Source organism: Danio aesculapii, chromosome 15 (assembly GCF_903798145.1).
Source record: "Danio aesculapii chromosome 15, fDanAes4.1, whole genome shotgun sequence".
Classification (NCBI taxonomy): Eukaryota; Metazoa; Chordata; class Actinopteri; order Cypriniformes; family Danionidae; genus Danio; species Danio aesculapii.
In genome coordinates, this window is record NC_079449.1 from 22,725,098 (window position 1) to 22,747,087 (window position 21,990).

The 21,990-nt window shown below is 34.6% G+C and overlaps 1 protein-coding gene across 2 annotated transcripts in view; it reads left to right on the top strand.

Moving 5' to 3' along the window:
• Positions 1–21,990, top strand: part of dph1 (diphthamide biosynthesis 1) — a 225,125-nt gene that overhangs the window by 168,142 nt on the left and 34,993 nt on the right. For both annotated transcript variants that reach the window (XM_056474269.1, XM_056474268.1), the window contains exon 9: positions 15,353–15,453. In XM_056474269.1, the coding sequence (XP_056330244.1) occupies positions 15,353–15,453 (101 nt within the window). The remainder of the gene's footprint in view (positions 1–15,352; positions 15,454–21,990) is intronic.

The window sequence follows — 21,990 nt, forward strand, 5'->3', positions numbered from 1 at the left end:
TAGCATGAATTTGCATGATTCTAGCATGAATTAGCGTGTATTAGCATGTTGTTAGCATGATTCTAGCATGAATTAGCATGTTTCTAGCATAGTTCTAGCATGATTTAGCATGTTACTAGCATGATCCTAGCACGAATTAGCATGTTATTAGCATGATCCTAGCATGACTTAGCATGTTACTAGCATGATTCTAGCATGAATTAGCATCTTGCTAGCATGATCCTAGCATGAATTAGCATGTTACTAGCATGATTCTAGCATGAATTAGCATGTTACTAGCATGATCCTAGCACGAATTAGCATGTTACTTGCATGTTTCTAGCATGAATTAGCATGTTACTAGCATGATCCTAGCATGAATTAGCATGTTTCTAGCATGAATTAGCATGATTCTAGCATGAATTAGCATGTTACTAGCATGATTCTAGCATGAATTAGCATGTTGTTAGCATGATTCTAGCATGAATTAGCATTTTATTAGCATATTTCTAGCATGAATTAGCATGTTACTAGCATGATTCTAGCAAGAATTAGCATGTTACTAGCATGATTCTAGCATGATTTAGCATGTTACTAGCATGATTCTAGCATGAATTAGCATGTTACTAGCATGATTCTAGCATGAATTAGCATGTTACTAGCATGATTCTAACATGCATTAGCATCGTTCTAGCATGAATTAGCATGTTACTATTGTGATTCTAGCATGAATTAGCATGTTACTAGCATGATTCTAGCATGAATTAGCATGTTACTAGCATGATTCTACCATGAATTAGCATGTTACTAGCATGATTCTATAATGAATTAGCATGTTACTAGCATGATTCCAGCATGAATTAGCATGTTACTAGCATGATTCTAACATGCATTAGCATCGTTCTAGCATGAATTAGCATGTTACTAGCATGATCCTAGCACGAATTAGCATGTTACTTGCATGTTTCTAGCATGAATTAGCATGTTACTAGCATGATCCTAGCATGAATTAGCATGTTTCTAGCATGAATTAGCATGATTCTAGCATGAATTAGCATGTTACTAGCATGATTCTAGCATGAATTAGCATGTTGTTAGCATGATTCTAGCATGAATTAGCATTTTATTAGCATATTTCTAGCATGAATTAGCATGTTACTAGCATGATTCTAGCAAGAATTAGCATGTTACTAGCATGATTCTAGCATGATTTAGCATGTTACTAGCATGATTCTAGCATGAATTAGCATGTTACTAGCATGATTCTAGCATGAATTAGCATGTTACTAGCATGATTCTAACATGCATTAGCATCGTTCTAGCATGAATTAGCATGTTACTAGCGTGATTCTAGCATGAATTAGCATGTTACTAGCATGATTCTAGCATGAATTAGCATGTTACTAGCATGATTCTACCATGAATTAGCATGTTACTAGCATGATTCTAGCATGAATTAGCATGTTACTAGCATGATTCTATAATGAATTAGCATGTTACTAGCATGATTCCAGCATGAATTAGCATGTTACTAGCGTGATTCTAGCATGAATTAGCATGTTACTAGCATGATTCTAGCATGAATTAGCATGTTACTAGCATGATTCTAGCATGATTTAGCAGGTTACTAGCATGATTCCAGCATGAATTAGCATGTTACTAGCATGTTTCTAGCATGAATTAGCATGTTATTAGCATGATTCTAGCATGAATTAGCATGTTATTAGCATGATTCTAGCATGAATTAGCATGTTACTAGCATGATTCTAGCATGAATTAGCATTTTACTAGCATGTTTCTAGCATGAATTAGCATGTTACTAGCATGATTCTAGCATGAATTAGCATGTTACTAGCATGTTTATAGCATGAATTAGCATGTTACTAGCATGATTCTAGCATGAATTAGCATGTTACTAGCATGATTCTAGCATGAATTAGCATTTTACTAGCATGATTCTAGCATGAATTAGCATGTTACTAGCATGATTCTAGCATGGATAAGCATGTTACTAGTATGTTTCTAGCATGATTTAGCATGTTATTAGCATGATTTTAGCATGAATTAGGATGTTTCTAGCATGAATTACCATGTTATTAGCATGATTCTAGCATGAATTAGCATGTTACTAGCATGTTTCTAGCATGAATTAGCATGTTACTAGCATGATTCTAGCATGAATTAGCATGTTACTAGCATGATTCTAGCATGAATTAGCATGTTACTAGCATGTTTCTAGCATAAATTAGCATGTTATTAGCATGATTCTAGCATGAATTAGCATGTTACTAGCATGATTCTAGCATGAATTAGCATTTTACTAGCATGTTTCTAGCATGAATTAGCATGTTACTAGCATGATTCTAGCATGAATTAGCATGTTACTAGCATGTTTCTAGCATGAATTAGCATGTTACTAGCATGATTCTAGCATGAATTAGCATGTTACTAGCATGATTCTAGCATGAATTAGCATTTTACTAGCATGATTCTAGCATGAATTAGCATGTTACTAGCATGATTCTAGCATGGATAAGCATGTTACTAGTATGTTTCTAGCATGATTTAGCATGTTATTAGCATGATTTTAGCATGAATTAGGATGTTTCTAGCATGAATTACCATGTTATTAGCATGATTCTAGCATGAATTAGCATGTTACTAGCATGTTTCTAGCATGAATTAGCATGTTACTAGCATGTTTCTAGCATGAATTAGCATGTTACTAGTATGTTTCTAGCATGATTTAGCATGTTATTAGCATGATTTTAGCATGAATTAGGATGTTTCTAGCATGAATTAGCATGTTATTAGCATGATTCTAGCATGAATTAGCATATTACTAGCATGATTCTAGCATGAATTAGCATGTTACTAGCATGTTTCTAGCATGAATTAGCATGTTACTAGCATGATTCTAGCATGAATTAGCATGTTACTAGCATGATTCTAGCATGAATTAGCATGTTACTAGCATGTTTCTACCATGAATTAGCATGTTACTAGTATGTTTCTAGCATGATTTAGCATGTTATTAGCATGATTTTAGCATGAATTAGGATGTTTCTAGCATGAATTAGCACGTTATTAGCATGATTCTAGCATGAATTAGCATGTTACTAGCATGATTCTAGCATGAATTAGCATGTTACTAGCATGTTTCTAGCATGAATTAGCATGTTACTAGCATGATTCTAGCATGAATTAGCATGTTACTAGCATGATTCTAGCATGAATTAGCATGCTATTAGCATGATTCTAGCATGAATTACCATGTTTCTAGCATGATTCTAGCATGAATTAGCATGTTACTAGCATGATTCTAGCATGAATTAGCATGTTACTAGCATGATTCTAGCATGGATTAGCATGTAACTAGCATGATTCTAGCATGAATTAGCATGTTACTAGCATGTTTCTAGCATGAATTAGCATGTTACTAGCATGATTCTAGCATGAATTAGCATGATTCTAGCATGAATTAGCATGTTACTAGCATGTTTCTAGCATGAATTAGCATGTTACTAGCATGATTCTAGCATGAATTAGCATGTTACTAGCATGTTTCTAGCATTGATTAGTATGTTACTAGCATGTTTCTAGCATGAATTAGCATGTTATTAGCATGATTCTAGCATGAATTAGCATGTTACTAGCATGATTCTAGCATGAATTAGCATGTTACTAGCATGTTTCTAGCATGAATTAGCATGTTACTAGCATGATTCTAGCATGAATTAGCATGTTACTAGCATGATTCTAGCATGAATTAGCATTTTACTAGCATGATTCTAGCATGAATTAGCATGTTACTAGCATGATTCTAGCATGGATAAGCATGTTACTAGCATGTTTCTAGCATGAATTAGCATGTTACTAGCATGTTTCTAGCATGAATTAGCATGTTACTAGCATGATTCTAGCATGAATTAGCATGTTACTAGCATGTTTCTAGCATGAATTAGCATGTTACTAGCATGATTCTAGCATGAAGTAGCATGTTATTAGCATGATTCTAGCATGAATTAGCATGTTACTAGCATGATTCTAGCATGTTACTAGCATGTTTCTAGCATGAATTAGCATGTTACTAGCATGTTTCTACCATGAATTAGCATGTTACTAGTATGTTTCTAGCATGATTTAGCATGTTATTAGCATGATTTTAGCATGAATTAGGATGTTTCTAGCATGAATTAGCACGTTATTAGCATGATTCTAGCATGAATTAGCATGTTACTAGCATGATTCTAGCATGAATTAGCATGTTACTAGCATGTTTCTAGCATGAATTAGCATGTTACTAGCATGATTCTAGCATGAATTAGCATGTTACTAGCATGATTCTAGCATGAATTAGCATGCTATTAGCATGATTCTAGCATGAATTACCATGTTACTAGCATGATTCTAGCATGAATTAGCATGTTACTAGCATGATTCTAGCATGAATTAGCATGTTACTAGCATGATTCTAGCATGGATTAGCATGTAACTAGCATGATTCTAGCATGAATTAGCATGTTACTAGCATGTTTCTAGCATGAATTAGCATGTTACTAGCATGATTCTAGCATGAATTAGCATGATTCTAGCATGAATTAGCATGTTACTAGCATGTTTCTAGCATGAATTAGCATGTTACTAGCATGATTCTAGCATGAATTAGCATGTTACTAGCATGTTTCTAGCATTGATTAGTATGTTACTAGCATGTTTCTAGCATGAATTAGCATGTTATTAGCATGATTCTAGCATGAATTAGCATGTTACTAGCATGATTCTAGCATGAATTAGCATGTTTCTAGCATGAATTAGCATGTTACTAGCATGATTCTAGCATGAATTAGCATGTTACTAGCATGATTCTAGCATGAATTAGCATTTTACTAGCATGATTCTAGCATGAATTAGCATGTTACTAGCATGATTCTAGCATGGATAAGCATGTTACTAGCATGTTTCTAGCATGAATTAGCATGTTACTAGCATGTTTCTAGCATGAATTAGCATGTTACTAGCATGATTCTAGCATGAATTAGCATGTTACTAGCATGTTTCTAGCATGAATTAGCATGTTACTAGCATGATTCTAGCATGAAGTAGCATGTTATTAGCATGATTCTAGCATGAATTAGCATGTTACTAGCATGATTCTAGCATGTTACTAGCATGTTTCTAGCATGAATTAGCATGTTACTAGCATGTTTCTAGCATGAATTAGCATGTTGTTAGCATGATTCTAGCATGAATTAGCATGTTTCTAGCATGAATTAGCGTGTAACTAGCATGATTCTAGCATTAATTAGCATGTAACTAGCATGTTACTAGCATGATTCTAGCATGAGTCAGCTTGTTTCTAGCATGAATTAGCATGTTGTTAGCATGATTCTAGCATGAATTAGCATGTTACTAGCATGACTAGCATGTCACTATCGTGTTGCTAGCACCTTTCTAGCAAGATTAGCATGTCAGTAGGATGTTAAAACTGTTAGAGTGTGTTAGAATAGCTAGTCACAGTCTCTGGGACAGTTGCTAGGGTGCTGAAATTGGTTGCTAGGGAGTGGCTAGTAAGTTTAAAGGTAATCAGTGATTGGCTGCTGGCTAGACTGAGTTGAATGAGGCCAGACTCTAGTCTGTAGGACAGTCTGATGCAGAGTTATGAGCTCACAAAGGTTGATCCAATGTTAAGTAAATGGGAGTCTTTTACAATGGAAGTCTATGGGACAGTTGCTAGGGTGCTGTAAGTGGTTGCTAGGGAGTGGCTAGTAAGTTAAAAAGTCATCAGTTATTGGCTGCTGGCTAGACTGAGTTAAATGAGTCCAGTTAGAAGTCTGTAGGACAGTCTGATGCAGAGTTATGAGCTCACAAATTTTGACCCAATGTTAAGTCAATGGGACTTTTGGGATTTTTCTGGGTCGTTTTTCGGAAAACCCAAAGTCGGATCAGTTAGAAAAGATATAGCAACCCGAGTCAGACCAGTTTGAAGGTTTGACGAAAGTTTGAAGTATGTAGCTTGAAAGGCCTAGGAGGAGATACACTTAGAAATTAGTCTCAGAAGAAGAAGAAGAAGAAGAATAACTAGATATTAAAGTTTGAGGACAAACTTTATGGTGGCTTGAAAAGCCGAGTCTGAATTAGCATGTTACTAGCATGAATTAGCAAGTAACTAGCATGATTCTAACATAAATTAGCATGTAACTAGCATGATTCTAGCATGAATTAGCATGTTACTAGCATGTTTCTAGCATGAATTAGCATGATTCTAGCATGAATTAGCATGTTACTAGTATGTTACTAGCATGTTTTTTAGCATGAGTTAGCATGTTACTAGCATGTTTCTAGCATGAATTAGCATGTTACTAGCATGATTCTAGCATGAATTAGCATGTTACTAGCATGTTTCTAGCATGAATTAGCATGTTACTAGCATGTTATTAGCATGATTCTAGCATGAATTAGCATGTTTCTAGCATGAATTAGCATGTTATTAGCATGATTCTAGCATGAATTAGCATGTTACTAGCATGATTCTAGCATGAATTAGCATGTTACTAGCATGATTCTAGCATGAATTAGCATGTTACTAGCATGATTCTAGCATGAATTAGCATGTTACTAGCATGTTTCTAGCATGAATTAGCATGTTACTAGCATGTTTCTAGCATGATTTAGCATGTTATTAGCATGATTCTAGCATGAATTAGCATGTTTCTAGCATGAATTAGCATGTTATTAGCATGATTCTAGCATGAATTAGCATGTTACTAGCATGATTCTAGCATGAATTAGCATGTTACTAGCATGTTTCTAGCATGAATTAGCATGATTCTAGCATGAATTAGCATGTTACTAGTATGTTACTAGCATGTTTTTTAGCATGAGTTAGCATGTTACTAGCATGTTTCTAGCATGAATTAGCATGTTACTAGCATGATTCTAGCATGAATTAGCATGTTACTAGCATGTTTCTAGCATGAATTAGCATGTTACTAGCATGTTATTAGCATGATTCTAGCATGAATTAGCATGTTTCTAGCATGAATTAGCATGTTATTAGCATGATTCTAGCATGAATTAGCATGTTACTAGCATGATTCTAGCATGAATTAGCATGTTACTAGCATGATTCTAGCATGAATTAGCATGTTACTAGCATGATTCTAGCATGAATTAGCATGTTACTAGCATGTTTCTAGCATGAATTAGCATGTTACTAGCATGTTTCTAGCATGATTTAGCATGTTATTAGCATGATTCTAGCATGAATTAGCATGTTTCTAGCATGAATTAGCATGTTATTAGCATGATTCTAGCATGAATTAGCATGTTACTAGCATGATTCTAGCATGAATTAGCATGTTTCTAGCATGATTTAGCATGTTACTAGCATGATTCTAGCATGAATTAGCATGTTACTAGCATGATTCTAGCATGAATTAGCATGTTACTAGCATGATTCTAGCATGAATTAGCATGTTACTAGCATGATTCTAGCATGAATTAGCATGTTACTAGCATGATTCTAGCATGGATTAGCATGTTACTAGCATGATTCTAGCATGAATTAGCATGTTACTAGCATGATTCTAGCATGAATTAGCATGTTACTAGCATGTTTCTAGCATGAATTAGCATGTTACTAGCATGATTCTAGCATGAATTAGCATGTTACTAGCATGTTTCTAGCATTAATTAGCATGTTACTAGCATGTTTCTAGCATGAATTAGCATGTTATTAGCAAGATTCTAGCATGAATTAGCATGTTTCTAGCATGAATTAGCATGTTATTAGCATGATTCTAGCATGAATTAGCATGTTACTAGCATGTTTCTAGCATGAATTAGCATGTTACTAGCATGATTCTAGCATGAATTAGCATGTTACTAGCATGATTCTAGCATGAATTAGCATGTTATTAGCATGATTCTAGCATGAATTAGCATGTTACTAGCATGATTCTAGCATGTTACTAGCATGTTTCTAGCATGAATTAGCATGTTATTAGCATGTTTCCAGCATGAATTAGCATGTTGTTAGCATGATTCTAGCATGAATTAGCATGTTTCTAGCATGAATTAGCATGTAACTAGCATGATTCTAGCATTAATTAGCATGTAACTAGCATGTTACTAGCATGATTCTAGCATGAGTCAGCTTGTTTCTAGCATGAATTAGCATGTTGTTAGCATGATTCTAGCATGAATTAGCATGTTACTAGCAAGACTAGCATGTCACTATCGTGTTGCTAGCACCTTTCTAGCAAGATTAGCATGTCAGTAGGATGTTAAAACTGTTAGCGTGTTAGAATAGCTAGTCACAGTCTCTGGGACAGTTGCTAGGGTGCTGAAATTGGTTGCTAGGGAGTGGCTAGTAAGTTTAAAGGTAATCAGTGATTGGCTGCTGGCTAGACTGAGTTGAATGAGGCCAGACTCTAGTCTGTAGGACAGTCTGATGCAGAGTTATGAGCTCACAAAGGTTGATCCAATGTTAAGTAAATGGGAGTCTTTTACAATGGAAGTCTATGGGACAGTTGCTAGGGTGTTGCAAGTGGTTGCTAGGGAGTGGCTAGTACGTTAAAAAGTCATCAGTTATTGGCTGCTGGCTAGACTGAGTTAAATGAGTCCAGTTAGAAGTCTGTAGGACAGTCTGATGCAGAGTTATAAGCTCACAAAGTTTGACCCAATGTTAAGTCAATGGGACTTTTGGGTTTTTTCTGGGTCGTTTTTCGGAAAACCCAAGGTCGGATCAGTTAGAAAAGATATAGCAACCCGAGTCAGACCAGTTTGAAGGTTTGACGAAAGTTTGAAGTATGTAGCTTGAAAGGCCTAGGAGGAGATACACTTAGAAATTAGTCTCAGAAGAATAAGAAGAAGAAGAAGAAGAAGAAGAAGAAGAAGAAGAAGAATAATAATAAGTTTAAGATAGATAACAATATGCTGGCTTTTCAAGCCACCATAACTAGATATTAAAGTTTGAGGACAAACTTTATGGTGGCTTGAAAAGCCGAGTCTAAAAGTTTGAAGTCGTTTTAAAGTGTAAATAACTGAAGCAGTTATTATGAAGTTTGAAACAGTCGGCATAGATAAGTCTAGGTTGTTGCTAGGCGGTTGCTAAAGTATTCTGAGTGGTTGCTAGGCAGTTGCTAACATCAATTAGCATGATTCTAGCATTAATTAGCATGTTACTAGCATGATTCTAGCATGAATTAGCATGTTACTAGCATGAATTAGCAAGTAACTAGCATGATTCTGACATAAATTAGCATGTAACTACCATTATTCTAGCATGAATTTGCATGATTCTAGCATGAATTAGCGTGTATTAGCATGTTGTTAGCATGATTCTAGCATGAATTAGCATGTTTCTAGCATAGTTCTAGCATGATTTAGCATGTTACTAGCATGATCCTAGCACGAATTAGCATGTTATTAGCATGATCCTAGCATGACTTAGCATGTTACTAGCATGATTCTAGCATGAATTAGCATCTTGCTAGCATGATCCTAGCATGAATTAGCATGTTACTAGCATGATTCTAGCATGAATTAGCATGTTACTAGCATGATCCTAGCACGAATTAGCATGTTACTTGCATGTTTCTAGCATGAATTAGCATGTTACTAGCATGATCCTAGCATGAATTAGCATGTTTCTAGCATGAATTAGCATGATTCTAGCATGAATTAGCATGTTACTAGCATGATTCTAGCATGAATTAGCATGTTGTTAGCATGATTCTAGCATGAATTAGCATTTTATTAGCATATTTCTAGCATGAATTAGCATGTTACTAGCATGATTCTAGCAAGAATTAGCATGTTACTAGCATGATTCTAGCATGATTTAGCATGTTACTAGCATGATTCTAGCATGAATTAGCATGTTACTAGCATGATTCTAGCATGAATTAGCATGTTACTAGCATGATTCTAACATGCATTAGCATCGTTCTAGCATGAATTAGCATGTTACTATTGTGATTCTAGCATGAATTAGCATGTTACTAGCATGATTCTAGCATGAATTAGCATGTTACTAGCATGATTCTACCATGAATTAGCATGTTACTAGCATGATTCTATAATGAATTAGCATGTTACTAGCATGATTCCAGCATGAATTAGCATGTTACTAGCATGATTCTAACATGCATTAGCATCGTTCTAGCATGAATTAGCATGTTACTAGCATGATCCTAGCACGAATTAGCATGTTACTTGCATGTTTCTAGCATGAATTAGCATGTTACTAGCATGATCCTAGCATGAATTAGCATGTTTCTAGCATGAATTAGCATGATTCTAGCATGAATTAGCATGTTACTAGCATGATTCTAGCATGAATTAGCATGTTGTTAGCATGATTCTAGCATGAATTAGCATTTTATTAGCATATTTCTAGCATGAATTAGCATGTTACTAGCATGATTCTAGCAAGAATTAGCATGTTACTAGCATGATTCTAGCATGATTTAGCATGTTACTAGCATGATTCTAGCATGAATTAGCATGTTACTAGCATGATTCTAGCATGAATTAGCATGTTACTAGCATGATTCTAACATGCATTAGCATCGTTCTAGCATGAATTAGCATGTTACTAGCGTGATTCTAGCATGAATTAGCATGTTACTAGCATGATTCTAGCATGAATTAGCATGTTACTAGCATGATTCTACCATGAATTAGCATGTTACTAGCATGATTCTAGCATGAATTAGCATGTTACTAGCATGATTCTATAATGAATTAGCATGTTACTAGCATGATTCCAGCATGAATTAGCATGTTACTAGCGTGATTCTAGCATGAATTAGCATGTTACTAGCATGATTCTAGCATGAATTAGCATGTTACTAGCATGATTCTAGCATGATTTAGCAGGTTACTAGCATGATTCCAGCATGAATTAGCATGTTACTAGCATGTTTCTAGCATGAATTAGCATGTTATTAGCATGATTCTAGCATGAATTAGCATGTTATTAGCATGATTCTAGCATGAATTAGCATGTTACTAGCATGATTCTAGCATGAATTAGCATTTTACTAGCATGTTTCTAGCATGAATTAGCATGTTACTAGCATGATTCTAGCATGAATTAGCATGTTACTAGCATGTTTATAGCATGAATTAGCATGTTACTAGCATGATTCTAGCATGAATTAGCATGTTATTAGCATGATTCTAGCATGAATTAGCATGTTTCTAGCATGAATTAGCATGATTCTAGCGTGAATTAGCATGTTACTAGCATGATTCTAGCAAGAAATAACATGTTACTAGCATGATCCTAGCATGAATTAGCATGTTACTAGCATGATTCCAGCATGAATTAGCATGTTACTAGCATGAATTAGCATGTTATTAGCATGATTCTAGCATGGCTTAGCATGTTACTAGCATGATTCTAGCATGAATTAGCATGTTACTAGCATGTTTCTAGCATGAATTAGCATGTTACTAGCATGATTCTAGCATGAATTAGCATGTTACTAGCATGTTTCTAGCATTAATTAGCATGTTACTAGCATGTTTCTAGCATGAATTAGCATGTTATTAGCATGATTCTAGCATGAATTAGCATGTTTCTAGCATGAATTAGCATGTAATTAGCATGAATCTAGCATGAATTAGCATGTTACTAGCATGATTCTAGCATGAATTAGCATGTTACTAGCATGATTCTAGCATGAATTAGCATGTTATTAGCATGATTCTAGCATGAATTAGCATGTTACTAGCATGATTCTAGCATGAATTAGCATGTTACTAGCATGATTCTAGCATGAATTAGCATGTTACTAGCATGATTCTAACATGAATTAGCATGTTATTAGCATGTTTCTAGCATGAATTAGCATGTTACTAGCATGATTCTAGCATGAATTAGCATGTTACTAGCATGATTCTAGCATGGATTAGCATGTTACTAGCATGATTCTAGCATGAATTAGCATGTTACTAGCATGAATTAGCATGTTACTAGCATGATTCTAGCATGTTACTACCATGTTTCTAGTATTAATTAGCATGTTACTAGCATGTTTCTAGCATGAATTAGCATGTTGTTAGCATGATTCTAGCATGAATTAGCATGTTTCTAGCATGACTAGCATGTAACTAGCATGATTCTAGCATGTTACTAGCATGTTTCTAGCATGAATTAGCGTGTTACTAGCATGTTTCTAGCATGAATTAGCATGTTGTTAGCATGATTCTAGCATTAATTAGCATGTAACTAGCATGTTACTAGCATGATTCTAGCATGAATCAGCTTGTTTCTAGCATGAATTAGCATGTTGTTAGCATGATTCTAGCATGAATTAGCATGTTACTAGCATAACTAGCATGTCACTATCGTGTTGCTAACACCTTTCTAGCAAGATTAGCATGTCAGTAGGATGTTAAAACTGTTAGCGTGTGTTAGAATAGCTAGTCACAGTCTCTGGGACAGTTGCTAGGGTGCTGAAATTGGTTGCTAGGGAGTGGCTAGTAAGTTTAAAGGTAATCAGTGATTGGCTGCTGGCTAGACTGAGTTGAATGAGGCCAGACTCTAGTCTGTAGGACAGTCTGATGCAGAGTTATGAGCTCACAAAGGTTGATCCAATGTTAAGTCAATGGGAGTCTTTTACAATGCAAGTCTATGGGACAGTTGCTAGGGTGCTGTAAGTGGTTGCTAGGGAGTGGCTAGTAAGTTAAAAAGTCATCAGTTATTGGCTGCTGGCTAGACTGAGTTAAATGAGTCCAGTTAGAAGTCTGTAGGACAGTCTGATGCAGAGTTATGAGCTCACAAAGTTTGACCCAATGTTAAGTCAATGGGACTTTTGGGATTTTTCTGGGTCGTTTTTCGGAAAACCCAAGGTCGGATCAGTTAGAAAAGATATAGCAACCCGAGTCAGACCAGTTTGAAGGTTTGACGAAAGTTTGAAGTATGTAGCTTGAAAGGCCTAGGAGGAGATACACTTAGAAATTAGTCTCAGAAGAAGAAGAAGAAGAAGAAGAATAATAAGTTTAAGATAGATAACAATATGCTGGCTTTTCAAGCCACCATAATTATTAATCCTGTCATTATCTCTTTTATTACTATTACACTATTATTACTAAACACTCTATTAATAATAATATTAATAACAATAATAATAATAATAAATATTAGAGGGATTTCTGAAGGATCATGTGACTGAAGACTGGAGTAATGAAGCTCAATTCATCTTTAAAATCACTGGAATAAAATGTTAAATTGAATTATAAACTGCTTTTGAACAGTTATTTTTATAGTGCAGTAACATTTCACAATTGTACAATTTGTACTGTATTTTTGAAGAAATAATTGCAGCCTTGGTGAGCAGGAGAAGCTTATTTTAAAACATTTTAAACTTTTACTGACCCCAAACTTTTGACCGGTAGTGTATTTTTAAAATTAATTTATTTATTTATTTTAACCTCCTGCAATTTTCAGTCTCACACACATTATGCCAATTAAAATACATGAAATATACCTGCAAAATTTAACTGAAAAGCACTAAGTGATAATAGCAGATTATCATTATTGTGGGATTATAGTTTAGTTCAGAAAGTTGTTTTCACTACACGGTTTATCCATTTTGTTCCTTTTTCTTATGAGTCATCCATCTTCTCCCTCTCTCCAGTTCAGTTGTGACATTATCTTAGTAACACCAAAATAGGAATTGAATGGACAAAAATTATTTCCTTTGTGGACGGCTAGACAGTGAATCATTTTAATATCAGTTCAGCCAGATAAGACAGACTTTCTAAACAGGACAGCAGTGATCTTTACAAGCTTAGGCTTAAATTGAGCTGGATGCTGTGGGAAATGTTCTTTGATAAATCACTTTATAAAGTCTTCTTCTGTCTATAAAATGATATATAATATCTGTGTTCTAAGGACTACAAAGCCACTTGTTGATTCTTTTTGAAGTATGTCCTAAAAAGTTGATAATCATTGTCTTTCAGTTATGACATAACCATTAAATGACTGATGATAAGTGACACTTTATCTGAATGATAATATAAAACGTTGACAATACATTGTTTTAAAACACTAAAATTGACTTTGGGTATCACAATATTTTAGTGAACAGTTTTCATAATTAATGAACATTTATTTTGAGACTATTATAATAGTTTTAAGTAACTTTATGTGACTGTTAAATGCTAGCAAATATATTCTATATGTGAATGTAGTGAGAATTCTGTTATAGGGCTCCAATAATGAAAATCATTATTTTCTATCTGTTTGGACAGAACTGTGTGTAGGTATAGTGTGTCCAATAATATTGGGGTGATAGAAACACAATAAGTCTCTTTTTTTTATTATTATTTTTTATTTCCTGATGTTAAATCATGATCCAAATCCCTCCTATTTTGTGTGTGACTCATCATTGCAGAAAGGCTTGAATTAACTCCACAACAAATACAACAAATAACAGTTCTTACTGTAGTAAGGGAGATCGGCTTCATTCTTGTCTGTCACTGTGCTGTTTATCTACATGAAGCACATGGGAACGGTGGGCGGGGAGAACCAGCTTTAAAGGCACAGGCAACAAAAACAGCTACAATGCCATAACAGCTTAACTTTCCCAGCTTTAAAAAGATATAATAAATAATCTGATGGGTGTTTTGAGCTGAAAATTTACAGACACATTCTGGAAACACAAAAGATTTATATTTAATCTTGAAAAAGGGTTAAAATAGGTGCCCTTTATAAATCGATAATCAATAACAATTGATAAATTCTGTTAATCCAACAAAAAAAAACTAATTCTAACTAGTATTAAATGTGCTAACAAAATATTGTGCGGATTCATCGTACACATTTATTAGACTATAATTAAGGTGTAAATGTAACTAAAACTAAACCAAAACATCTTAAATATAAAAAACTCTATTAATAAAATTATTTAATAAATATATATTTTAATAGATAAAATAACTGACATATCTTAAAGAGTTTTTTTATTATTGTTGTTTATTTTGTTTATTTATTTTAAAGAAAACTGTCCATTTCATGTTAGCAACATGGAACCAATAGTGGTTACTAAAGCTTTGAAGAGCATAAAGGCTTTACACAAGCTGTTTACACAAGTTCAGCATCAGCGCTCCTGTGAAGATTTCTCATTAGCCCATTGAAAGCGGTTTTCTTGTTCCTCAGTAAATTTGGGAAATTTTTGTTTGCAAGACTTTCTGTATTTTATTTTTTTACCTCCCACACTGTCAGGACTGTTTGATGTGGGCTGTTATTTCTGACCTTGAGCTCTGTGCATGAAATTGCTTGTTTTTATATGTAAATAAGAGTATCAATCAATATTCAATTTCTTTTTCTTTCTCTTTTTCTCTCTGCCTTTAGCACTTAGAGTCTCAGTTGAAGTCTTTGGGCCGTTCATTCACACGTGTTCTTCTCTCTGAGATCTTCCCCAGGAAACTGGAACTGTTGGCAGACGTGGACGCGTGAGTTTCACCTTCGTCTACATTCACATTCATGCTATCTGTGTCTCACAGTCAAACAGCAGCTTTTGTGTGTCATATGAAGAAGGTCCACACACTGAAATATCACAGTCAGGCCGGGTCTCAGCTTTGGTTTTAATGAGGAGCTCTTCTGTGGCTTCTGTCTTATTGCTGTGGTGGGTTTTCTTGGGTTTTCAAATTTTTAAAGGGATAGAAAAGTGAAACAAAAAGTGAAACAAAAAGTGTGTTGTGTGGGTTTAATTCAATGAATAAAACTGTACAGATTTTTAAATAATTATTTAATTATAAAAATCTCAAGCATTTAATTAATAGAATTAAATTTGCATAGTTTATTTATTTATTTATTTTGTTAAATATTCATTTGTTTTAATGTTTTTTTCTGTATTTTTATAAACAAACCAAAATTATATTTAGGGATCCATAACATTTTCTTCCCAATATTTTATACAATATAAATTGTTTCTAGATTTTAATAATTTATTGTATTTATTTATTCATTTATTTATTCATTTATTTATTCATTTATTTATTCGTTTTCCTTCAACTTAGTCCCTTTATTTCCCTTTATATCAGGGGTCGCCACAGTGGAATGAACCACCAACTTATCCATCACATGTTTTACACTGCAGATGCCCTTCCAGCTGCAACCCAGTACTGGGAAACACCCATACACTCTCAGATGCACAACAACCAATTTAGCTTATTCAGTTCACTTGTACAGCATGTCTTTGGACTGTGGGGGAACCGGAGCACCCGGAGGAAACCCACATGAACACGGGGAGAACATGCAAACTCCACACAGAAATGCCAACTGACCCAGCTGGAACTTGAACCAGCGATATTCTTACTGTGAGGCGACAGTGCTAACCACTGAGCCGCCATGCCACCCTTTATTTATTTAGATTTTTCTGCATTCTGTTTTAATAGTTAAATGTTAATAATGAATTACCTGAAACCTGTAGAATTGAACAGATAATACAGTTACATTTATACGATGTTATGTCTTCTGTAACATAGGTCTCAAACTCAATTCCTGGAGGGCCGCAGCTCAGTTTTGTACAGTTTTGCTCCAACCGTAATCAAACACAGCTGATCCAACTAATCAAGGTGTTCAAGACTACTAGAGACTATTAGGCAGATGTGAGTTGGAGGTGGTTGGAGCTAAAATCGCCAGAGCTGCGGACCTCCAGGAATTGAGTTTGATACCACTGTTCCAATACTTTAGATGCAGTTCAGTTTTTAGCAACTAAAAACTCATTTACAACTACTGCAACTGTAATAGGAAATTACACAATTTTCAACTTAATCCTAATTATTTTAAGCTTAAATGTTTAGATCTTTTGAAATCTAGAATAATAAACTTACATTTTTGAAAAATACAATTTAATTTTTTTTTGCTTTTTTGTTTGTTTGTTATTCTCAAACTGTACTCCGTATTGCAAACTGATTAGATAAGCATCCCTAATTTGCCCTCATTTATACACACCAAAAGAAGAAACAAGTATTTGGATTGAATTATATTAATTAAAATATATACTGCATCAAGTTCTAAAGTCAAGTACAAGTACACTATTCTTGGGAGTTAGGTTCTAAAAATTACCTAACTCCCACGCAAAATCCGCAAAGTAGTGAGCTTTATTTTTTACAATTATTATAGATGTTGTAAGGTTGTAAAACCTCTTGCTAAACACTTTATAAACTTTTCTTGAACAGGCATTAGCATTGTCACACTTTCCTCTCTTGTTTAAACACTCTCAAAGTTATTGTTGTAGAATAAAACCAAAGATGAAAACCATTTGATCTTCATTCCGTAATGGCGCCCTACAGCTGCGTAACTTCTACTTTCCTTTAGCATGTCCACAAGGTCAACTTTTTGTGCTATGGTTAGCATCTTCCTCTGCCTTTTGGGTGCAGAACATTTCGTCGACATTGTGAGGAGAAAACTTGCAAACATACGGTACAGCACTTCAGAGTCACACTGCTAGCGATCGAAGATTTATGTAAATTTGTCAAGTTGAACACATTTTGTACTGTATTGGGGACATGGTACGGAGGAGATTGATTGACAGTAGTCTACAGCCAATCAGGACACAGAACACAATGCTCTAAAGAAAAAAAAATCACGTCAAATTTAGCGAAAATAATCAGCAAAACTGCAAGGCCTCGAAATGTGAACCAGGTTGTAGCGAGGAATCACTGTATCCCCCAATATGCTGATCACACACACACATACACTGCCTGCCCTCTGCCATTTGGGAAAAGAGAAGGAAACTACAGCCCCCTTAAAAATGATGCAGTGGGTGAACGAGGGACAGAAAGGTCTGAGAGAGAGAATGAAGAGGTGGTGGAGGCTGTTAAAAAGGGAAAGAACATGAAACAACTGATAGAGCGAGAGATCAGCCGCCTCCATCAGTCGTGCCGCTCTCACACCACGTGAGTGACAACACATATGTAATCCAAACACAGCCATGACCAGGAGAAACTTACACCTCTATCTCTCCTCCTCTCGTTTCCACCATTAATGTCAGCCGCTGCTGCAGATTGCTGTCATCTTGGCAGAAACACGAGCAGAGGAAGACATTTCACAGCATAACGTGAGCATTAATTAATGCTGCGCTGATGATGTATATGAGGTCCTGGAGAAGATAAGAGAAGAGCGAAGCTGTGGTCTGCCAGCAGTCGTTTCAGTAATGAGAAGGATAACCAAAACGTCCTGCACGGAGAAACAAAACCAGACCAGAGGATGATATATCTTTTAGAATTGAACAATTAATGAATTACACACATGTCAGTGGAGTACATTGGTGAACATAAAATCAATAGTAAGAACAGTTGGTCCTAATGAGTATGGTGTTAGGGCTGTGCAATGTGATGATATTGATATATATAAAATCTATCGTTTTATGTTTTGCTCTATCATTTATTTCATTTATATCAAATAAAGAGACCCGACACCAAAGGGTCATTAAAGTGAATTTTATTTGCCAGGTGTTCTTTTATGTTGCGGCCTTGACCCTAGACCAGGGTCGTAACAGTGGTGTCACAAAATACATTGTTTACAGTAATACTTTTCGTAATTTATATAAGCGCAATTTTAAATGCCATTACAGGAATGCAGACAGAAACAAGTATAACTCCATTGTGGGAAAGTTGCAATCTTGAAGATACAACGTTTATATTTTAGCAATTTATTTTGCAGTATTTTATTTTTATGTTGGACCTGTAATGGTTTGTTTTTGGAAAAGCGTTTTATATTTTATCACAAATTTTTTTATTTCTACATTTTTAATCAAATATTTGCCCAGAAGTTCGAAATTTGATCAAATATGAATGAGTACATTTCTAATTATGTACTTTGAAGTGTAAATAAATAGCCGTGTGCATGTGGTCAATGGACACTACCTGACAAAAGTCTTGTTGTGAATCCCAGTTGTAAGAGCAACAAATAATAACTCGACTTCTAGTTGATCATTTGGAAAAGTGGCAGAAGATTGATTTTTCTGATTAATCAGCTGTTGAACTGCATCCCAATCATCACAAATACTGCAGAAGATCTATTGGTACTCGAATGGATTCTCAATCAGTAAAGTTTAGTGAAGAAAAAAATCTGCAGAGATCTGCAGAGTGGATGGCAATATCAGCAGCCTGAGGTATAAAGACATCTGTGCTGCCCATTACACTACAAACCACAAGAGAGGGCAAATTCTTCAGCAGCATAGCGCTCCTTCTCATACTTCAGCCGCCACATCAAAGTTCCTGAAAGCAAAGACGGTGAAGGTGCTCCAGGATTGGCCAGCCCAGTCACCAGACATGAACATTTCTGAGCATGTCTGGGGTAAGATGGAAGGGGAGGCATTGAAGATGAATTCAAAGAATCTTGATGAACTCTGGGAGTCCTGCAAGAAAGCTTACTTTGCCCTTCCAGATGGCTTTATTAATAAGTTATGTGAGTCATTGCAGAGATGTATGGATGCAGTCCTCCAAGCTCATAGGAGTCATACACAATATTAATTCTTTTTCCACAGCACCATGACTTTATATTCTACACTGTACATTATTTTTGTTAAGTGACACTTCTTTTGTCTAAGCAAAGTCAGATCTTACTGTCCTAATTAAATAATTAAAAATCAAGGCATGATCATATTTTATTTTGGTAAAGTAGGCATAATCTAGAGGCTTTTGCCTTTCATATAAGCCACTTCTGATACCAAATGATCGACTAGAAGTCAAGTTATTATTTGTTGTTCCTAAAACTTGGATAGACGACAAAACTTTTGTCAGTTAATATAGAGTATATACAGTATTAACTATTAATTTTAATATATATTGTAATATATGTCATTACCAGGATATGAGATGACCTGTATTGTGGCATGAGATTTTTGACATATCACACAACTTTAGGGTTTTCATTCAGTTTGTGTCTATGGATCAAGATGAAAGATAGGTAGTAATTACCAAAACAAATGGATAATCATCTTTAGGCATTTGGGATGATGTTTGTTGTGTGCACTGTGCAGTGTCAAGATGGTAAAATCTATAGTTGGTCCTAATGAGCAAGGTTTTCATTTGTGATAGTGGTGCCACATAAATGAATGTTAAAAGCAAGGAACCAAAGCCATAACCAATAGTTTGCAATGTCTGATTGTAATGTCTGTTGTGCACAGTGCTGTATCTTAAAAATCAATAGTAATGACATGGTACAAATGAGCCAGTTTTTTTTTCCACTTCTGCAATTGGTGGTGCACAAAAATGAGTAGTGTGAGAAAATAAGCATTTTCAGTCATTTCTAATGTCCATTGTGTGCAATGACGATATTAAAACTGGTAGGGATGACAGTCATTTTAGAGTTACCATTTCAAAATGACACCTAGACGGTCAAAAAGTGTAGATAAGAAAGCAATAAATTAGTCAATAGTTTTGAATGTCCAATGACACTATGATGACATAAAATTAATAGTAACAAAAGTTGATTTAAATTAGGTTTTAGTTCATGTTGGTGCATGACAATGAGAGCTAAAGTCAAAATGCATATATAAAAAGTATTTGTGATTGTTGTTGGTTGATGCCTATATGAAAAAGCACAATCAGTCAGTAGTCAATAATTTGCATTGTCTATTGTTCACAATGGTGAGATATAAAATCTAATAATCAAGTGAGAATTTAGGTTTTTTTTTTTTTTGGTTTTTTTAATAGCACAAACATGAGGGCTAAAAAAAAATACAGTGATCATCAACAATTTGTAACTTCCTTTGTGTGCAATCTTGAGACTGAAGAATCTGTAGTAGTTGGCTCTAATGAGGGAGATTTTTTTCTGCTTGTGGTGATTGAAGGATAATAATTAAATAACAAATTTTTGAGTGAGATGTAAAAATATATAGTAACAAGAGTTAGCCTTAATGAGCGAGGAAATTTTACTTATGTAATCGAATAATTGTTGCAAACTTAGAAATTAATTCAATCAACATCTGAAATGTGTAATGTCTGTTATTTGCAACATACAAATCTGTAGTATTGATTGGCACATGTAAATGAGAGTAAAATAGACAATTTAAAAGATAATCATCAATAAGTTTTATGTGCCTTGCGTGGAATCACATAAAAAATATGTAGTCTAATCAATTCTTGTGTTAGAAAGCCAAGGCAAGATTTTTTACATAGCACATTTCATTCACAATGTTATTTCAAAGTGCTTTACATAAAAAAGAATAAAAGAAACACTAAGTGCAAGTATACTGTAAGAAATTTAAAAAACAACAAACATAAATGATTAAAAACAGATTAAATGTGTTAATACAGGTTTTAAAAGAATGAAAACAAAAAGAAATGCGTAATAGTATTATAGGTCGTACAGCACAGAGCTTAATCAGAACAAAGCAATAATCACATTCAAGAACATTGTTTTAATGTCTAATGTTTTCATTTCTGTTTATGGTAGTGCACATAAATGAGAGCTACAGGGACAAATAATGCTCTAATGCAGTGATAATCTTTAATCATTTGTAATATTTGTTGTGCATACGCTATTAACATAGAAATCAATAGCAACAACATTCACTCCTAATGAGTGGGGTTATTTTGCTTCTTTTTATGATGGCACACAAAAATTACAGCTAGACAGTAAAAAAAAAGCTTAGAAATGCAGATAATGATCATCAATCATTTCTACTGCTCATCGTGCAAAATAGCAAGAATTCAAAATCAATAGTGATCATCTGTCGGTGCTAATGAGTCAGGTTTTCTCTTCTGCTTGTGGTGGGGCATGAAAATGAAAGCTACCATAACCACGAGAAAGCTTTGAAATAAAGCGAGAATCATCATCAATAGTTTGTAATTGTTTTCGATTCACTGTGTTTAGTATTCTAGCTTGTAACCAAATGTACGTAATGATGCAACAAATCTAGAATTCAGTCATTATCATCAAGAAAGCTTTGACAGTGTCTAGACCACTGTGTTTGAGATGGTAGCATCAAGATAAAACCTAAAAATCAGCATTTACGTATTTAAAATAAACATATC